The 6788-nt window shown below is 58.5% G+C and overlaps 1 protein-coding gene across 1 annotated transcript; it reads left to right on the top strand.

Moving 5' to 3' along the window:
* Positions 1–205: 205 nt before the first annotated feature.
* Positions 206–5105, top strand: PPP1R3G (protein phosphatase 1 regulatory subunit 3G). Its single transcript, XM_008274262.5, has one exon. The coding sequence runs from the start codon at positions 2385–2387 to the stop codon at positions 3408–3410; it is 1026 nt and encodes a 341-aa protein (XP_008272484.3). The 5' UTR covers positions 206–2384; the 3' UTR covers positions 3411–5105.
* The last annotated feature ends 1683 nt before the right edge of the window (positions 5106–6788 follow it).

The raw sequence follows: 6788 nt of genomic DNA, 5'->3' as shown, positions 1-6788 counted from the left end.
CACTCTGCAGTCTGTAGTTGGCTGGGCAGAAATGTGGGACCTGGGAACCCCACTTTCAGTCTTGTGGGACTGAGCCTTTGACCTGTGGGCTCGACACTAATTCAGGCAAACGAGACTCAAGACCCCATCCCATGCCACTGATGCAGACTTAAGCAGGCCCCATCTCTCTCCCTCAGCTGACAGCTCCTTGTCTCCACTCCTTACACGCAACTCCTTACAAAGATGAACTCACTGAGTTTAGGAAGTGGTGCGTGGGCCAAGCCAGCCCCATAAGACCCCAGGCCACATGAATCAAAATTCAACCATCACCTCTGCATTTAACATTTGAACACCAGCAACCCAGGCCCTGGTCAAACCAAGGAAGCACCGTCACAGCATCCCAGGACACGCCGGCCTCCTTCTCTGACCAACCAAAGGGCGGCCACGAGCACTGAAGCCAACCAGAGACTAGCACATGAGCTGATCACGCAGCGCCCAACTGCACTTGAACCTGTAATTGTCGCTCCCCAAACCCCTTGGGAAGTCTGGGCACAGCGTGATAGCCAGCAGGTCACGTCCTAATCCTCGTATGGGTGCCCAAGTGTGCCGGCCCCTAAATGGCTCTCAAATCTGCCCATCCTGCCACTGTCACCTTTCTCTACAGTCATTGCAATAACCAGGTCCTCCCACACAGTCTCTCTCCCCAGCGCCTGCTCTTGTCCAGAGCAGTCTTAATCTGGGGCTGGCTTTGTGGTGCCTCTGCCTGCTGCACCAGTATCCCATGTGGGCACTGCTCCATCCAGCTCCCTCCTGCTGGCCTGGGAAGGCAGTGGAAGATGGGCCAAATGGGGGGCCCCTGCACCCGCATGGGAGACCCACAAGAAGTTCCTGGTTTTGGATCCACCCAGCTCCGGCCACTGCTGCCATTTGGGGAGTGAATCAGCAGGTGGTTAGGGCTGGGGTTGGGGTTCAGGGTTAGGGGCAGGGAGCGCTCTTCTGCCTGTGCCACTGAGCCAGTTTCAACCGTGAGGCCTCCACTGTAACAGCCTAATCCAATCCCACCACCTCCCAAGCACCCACCCACCCAGAGCACCGTGATGAGATTAAGTTTCCACTCTCCAGTGGCATTACCACGACCTAGGGACGGAGGACGATTATTCAAGCCGCAGCACCCTCCCCTCACCACCTCTCACCTGCCTCCTCCTCCCAGAAGGCATAAAGCCTGTCCCCATCACTGCTGCCCACATCACAGATCTGCCCACACCACATTTTAGTCCCCAAGTCTCAGTGAGATTACGTGGGCAGGCCAACTTTGCTTTTTACATTTTTTTTTCATCCGCGAATCTATGCTTCTAGGATCCCCGACTCTTTACAGAAGCGACTTCTTTTTAGCAGTGCCCGGGTCCGACCTCAGCGCCCCCTATATTAGAAATACTTTGGGCCAGCTGCGGGAACTCCGAGGGTGGCCCTCAGGGGGACAGCTGCCGCGCCACGGGCTTACATCAAAGGTAAACTCGGCTTTAGAGCCCAAACCGGCGCTTTCGGGAGCCCACCCCCTCTGGCCCTCCAACCTCCAAGTACGGTGAACACGGCCGCTCCGGTGGGTCAGCTTCGGCCCCTTCTCAGGGCACCGCGGTCCCGCTCAGTCCCGGCCAGGCTAGGGCGGTGCGCTGGAGGCCGTGCCGCAGGTGTCCGGCGGCTGTCGGGGAGTGGCCTGGGGCAGCTGGCGGCCGCTGGTGCTTGGGGGAGCGCAGCGGGGCTGGAGCCCGGGGCGCCCTCAAGTTTGGGGCGCGCAGGGACGGTAGGAGAGGGGGTGCGCCCCGGCTCGGGCGGCGCGGGACAGGCCGCCTCCCGGCCTCCCCGTGCGCGACTTTTCCTCAGGGCTTGCCCGTGCCGGGGGCTCCCAAGGCCGGCGCGGCAGCCCAGAGGCCCCCGCTGGGCGGACCCTCGGGAAGACGGAGGCGTCAGGCCAACCCCGCGGGCAGGGAGGCTGTCCACGCGCGCGAGCCGGGGCGGGGCAGACACTACCCGCCTGGGGGTGGGGTCAGGGGCCAGCCGGAGCCCTCGGCCTCCGCGCAGTCCTCCCGCACTTTCTCCGCGGCCGCGCTCCGAACCGGCTTCCTCCCCGCCCCCGGCCCGCCCCCGCCGCGGGCGTCGCCCGGGAGCCCGGCCCGGGGCCCGCAGCCGCCTCCCACTGCGCCCTGGGCAGCTGCAGTTTAAAAACCGGAGACTGCGAAGTGGGACTGGTTGCTTTTCTCGAGCCGGAGCCGCCGGGCGCCGGGCACCGGGCACGGCCAGCCCAGCGGGCGCTGCGCGCTCCTCCAACGCGCGGAGCAGTTAGAAGTTTCCTGAGGAGTCCGGCGCGGGGCTGGCTGCCAGGGCGCGACGCGGGGCCGGAGGGTGTCATGGAGCCCCCTGGGGCGCACCCGCAAAGTTTGGAGGAGCCAGGACCCGCGCCGTTGGGAGACGCCCCGCCGGCTGAGGAACCCTGTACCGAGGGTGGCGAGGAGGCCCTGAGCCCCCAGGGGGACGCAGAGTCGCCAGAGGAGGAGGCCGCCGTCTCGGACCCGGAGCAGGAGCTGGACTGCCGCCGGCCGCGCGCGCGCTCCTTCTCCCTGCCCGCAGACCCCATCCGGCAGGCGGCCAAGTTCCTGCAGCAGCAGGCCCGGGCGCCGGGCGCCGAGGGCGCCGAGCGGGCCGGGGACGCGCTGCACGGCCCCGGCGCCTGCTGCGCCAAGTGCAAGAAGCGGGTGCAGTTCGCCGACGCCCTGGGGCTGAGCCTGGCCAGCGTGAAGCACTTCAGCCAGGCGGAGGAGCCGCAGGTGCCGCCCGCCGTGCTCTCGCGCCTCCGCAGCTTCCCCATGAGCGCCGAGGACCTGGAGCAGATCGGGGGCCTGCTGGCGGCGGCGGCGGCGGCGGTGGGCAGCCCGCTCTCGGCGCCGCCTCCCCGGCTCCAGCCGCTCTTCCAGCTCCCGGGGCCGAGCGCCGCGGCGGAGCGCCTCCGGCGGCAGCGCGTGTGCCTGGAGCGCGTGCAGTGCGCGGCGCCCTGGGGCGCGGAGGTGACGGGCTCCGGCCGGGTGCTCCGGTGCCCGGGGCCCAGGGCCGTGGCCGTGCGTTACACCTTCACCGAATGGCGCTCCTTCCTGGACCAGCCGGCCGAGCTGCAGTCCGAGTCCCCAGAGCCGCAGGCCCCAGAGGTGCCGTCGGGGGTCTCATCCGGGGGTGCAGAGGACGAGCCAGGCGCCGAGCGCTTCCACTTCTCGCTGTGCCTGCCCCCGGGCCTGCTGCCCAAAAACTGGGAGGATGCGGACGCGCGGGACGTCGCCATCCACTTCGCGGTTTGCTACCGCTGCGCGCAGGGCGAGTACTGGGACAACAACGCGGGGGCCAACTACACGCTGCGCTACGGGCGCCGCACGGACGCACCCTGAGCCCGGACACCCGGCCCTGCGGTCCGGCACCGCCTGCAGCGCGGGGAGCCCGGGCAGCCGCTCCCGAGGCACCTGCCGGGCACGCTGGGAGCCCGGTGAGCAAGGCGGGAACCGCTGGCGGGTGAACTCGCCCCGCAGGCGGATGCGCACGGCCAGCTCGCGGCTTGCGCCCGTCTGTAGCAGCCTGCGGAATTCCCATTCTGCGCCGGAATCCGAGGCCGGGGACCCCAGCTTTCTCCTGCGTGCTACTCTGAGACCCTCACCCCGGGTTTTTTGGTTTTTGCACCGTCGTGGGGCTCTTGCAGCTTGGTGGAGACGCCCAGAACGGACGAAGTGTCGGGCCTCCGCCTTCGAGGGACGGCGCTGGGCTGTGGTCGCGCACGGAGGAGTAGCCCCGCACCCGCTCCTGTAACCTGCACCTGCAAGTGTTTGCCCAGACGTGACGTTCTTCGCTTGGGAGGTCGCGTACGAGTGGCTTGGAAAAGGCAGAGCCCCTCGCAGAGACCTGCGCTGCACGGTTTTGGGGGAGGCCTTTGGCAGTGGATCTGCGCTTTAACAATCATTAAACGGCGGTATCGACAGGTGTCACTGCTGCGGTGCTTCCTCTCTGGCGTGGAAGGGCGCGAGGTTCTCCTGGGCGAGGTGTGTCGACAGCGGCCTGCGCCCCGCCGCAGCTGCCGGGTGCAGGGCCAGGAGCAGTGTGCAGCCGGGCCCCTGGCTGCGGGGGAGTGGGCGGCGGGAGGGTGGGGTCCTGCCCCCCCCCCCCCCCGGGGAGGTGCAGCGGGAGCAGCGACTTGAGGGATTGCAAGCGCGGCCCGGGGCAGGTGGGCAGATCTGCGGGGGCTTCCCTGCGGGGGCTGCCCTGGCCCAGAGGAGGCTCCTGTGCCTGGGCCGGCAGGCAGGTGGGCCTCCTGGGGGAGGGTTTAATTCCTTAAATCCTTTGCTTAAAAAAAAAAAAAAAGTCTTCCTAAGGGGGTGCCTCAAGAGGTTGTAATCTGAATGACAAGGTGAGGTGGGTGTAAAACAATGCGTGTACAGCATATTCCTGGAGTTGTTTCTTTCTTTTTCTTTCTCTCTCTCTCTCTTTCTTTCTTTTTTTTAAAGTGTTTTGGCACAAGGCCCCTGTTACCTCCCCCTCGGTCTGGGGATGCTGGTCACTCAGGAGTTCTGTTTCTCACTGTTGCTCTGAAGTGTAGGAGTCAGTGTACCATAGCCCTGGGTGACATTTGGCCCCAAATCTGCTCTTGTAGGGTCTGCAACCTAAGGACGGTTTCTACATTTTTTTAACGTAATTGAAAAAAAATTAAAAGAATACTGTTTTGTGGCACCCGGGACTTCTATGAAATGCAAAATTTCAGTGCCCATAAATAAAGTTGTCCCGGGGGCTCGGCCATGGACTTTGAATCCGTGTGGTCTCTCTGACTGAATTTGTGTGACAACAGCAGAGCCGAGTCAATGCAAAGCCGAGTATTTACTCTCTGACCCTTCATAGAAGACTTCCAAACCCTGCTCTCTGTGCTTATATATATATATATATATACATACATATACACACACACACAATTACAGTTAAAATAGTTAACCTCTTACGGAATTTTGGCACTCAAGAAATTCCTTTGGGTAAAGGTAAAACTGTTGACATGGTTCTCCGTTGTCTTGGTGAGAACAAATACAGCAGAAGACCAATTAGTGCCCTGGGGAAGGAGATCCACTTCCTGCCTTCTTTCAACTAAAAATAATAAGTGACTCCTGTAAAGGAAACACAGCACCCACCTGAATCAGCAGCAAATGGTAAAACCTGCCCAGCATTTCCGTGCCTTAGCATGGCGTGTCTTAGCTATGAAAATATTTACTCTGAACTCTGGATCCCAGCCACCCCTTTGACTGTGGTGGTGCTTCCCAAGGTTAACCAATCCTGGGGGCAGTTTTAGAATAATTTACTGAAGCCACTGGGAGTTCATGAGCTATAATGTACAGTGGAGCAAAGCAGACTTGAAAAAAGTCGCGGGGGCTGGCTTTGTGGTGTAGCAGGCTAAGCCACCACCTGCAGTGCCAGCATCCCATATAGGTGCTGGTTCCAGTCCCGGCTGCTCCACTTCTGATCCAGCTCTCTGCTGTGGCCTGGGAAAGCAGTGGAAGATGGCCAAGTGCTTGGGCCCCTGCACCGGTGTGGGAGACTCAGAAGAAGCTCCTAGCTCCTGGCGCAGCTCTGGCCATTGCAGCCATCTGGGGAGTGAATGAGTGGATGGAAGACTCTTTGCCTCTCTGTAACTCTGCCTTTCAAATAAATAAATAATTTTTTTAAAAAAGGTCATGTTGCTGAAAGCTAATTTACATACGCTTGTAAAAACTTTATAGCAACACAAACAGTTATTAGAATGGCAGCACTTTTTCTGTTAGTAAATACGAAAGCAATCAAAGATCTTCTTCATGCATTTAGTCTTTGGCCCAGTATACCACTTCTTAAAAGTACCTTACTGCAATAGCACACCTAGATAAATACACCTTATATTTTTCTTATGTATTTATCAATTTATTGCAGTTGAAAAATATTGATAGTGTATATAGCCTATAGCACAGTTTGAAAATGCTGGTTTATATAGTAATCATACATTATTGTGAATTGTTTTTGATTAAAAATTAAATTAGGAACTCAATGTAATGATCAAAATAGAGATCCTTTTGTCTCATATCCTTTAAAATAGTAACCATTAAATCTAGAATAAAGTAGATAAGACATGGATTTTAAGTGACATGGATAGCAGATTTTCTTCTGAAAACCATCATTGGCTTTCAAGCGTACTTTTTAATTTAAAAGGACATCTTTCATAATATAAGGAACAGAACATGTGGCCATTAAGAAATGAACCTCAGGTCTTGGAGGAAAGCTTTCTAGAAGTTCAGAACCAGGTGGAATCCTCTGGACAGCCCAGTCCTTCTGCAAGGGCCTGCAGCACTGGCAATCTTTCCAGTGTCCGTTTCATTCACAAAGTGCCAACTTTCCACTGTAGACCAATGGCTTTTATTTGTTGTGAATGGTTATTTCACAGGAAAGGGTAGTGCTGACCAGAGTCACGCAATAACTGTGAATTTCCGAGTGGACTGAACACACATACACACCCACACACCAAGTCTCACCCCCCCCACAAGTCTCACCCATACACACCCCAAGTCACACACACAGTCTCTCTCTCACACACACAAGTCTCACATACACACACAGTCTCACCCATACACACCCCAAGTCACACACAAAGTCTCTCACACACACACAAGTCACGCACACATACACACAAGTCTCTCTCATACACACACACACACACACACACACATACGCATGCACCACATGCCACTGGTGGTTTTTTTGCAGCAACCCCG

This window comes from Oryctolagus cuniculus, chromosome 5, assembly GCF_051225735.1.
Source record: "Oryctolagus cuniculus isolate XC-2025 breed Fujian yellow rabbit chromosome 5, ASM5122573v1, whole genome shotgun sequence".
Lineage (NCBI taxonomy): Eukaryota > Metazoa > Chordata > Mammalia > Lagomorpha > Leporidae > Oryctolagus > Oryctolagus cuniculus.
Note: the sequence above shows the minus strand (reverse complement) of the source record. Positions and strands in the feature narration are given on the sequence as shown.

Excerpts from the sequence above, each read along its gene's own strand:
- PPP1R3G (XM_008274262.5), top strand. The coding sequence starts at position 2,385 with ATGGAGCCCCCTGGGGCGCACCCGCAAAGTTTGGAGGAGCCAGGACCC.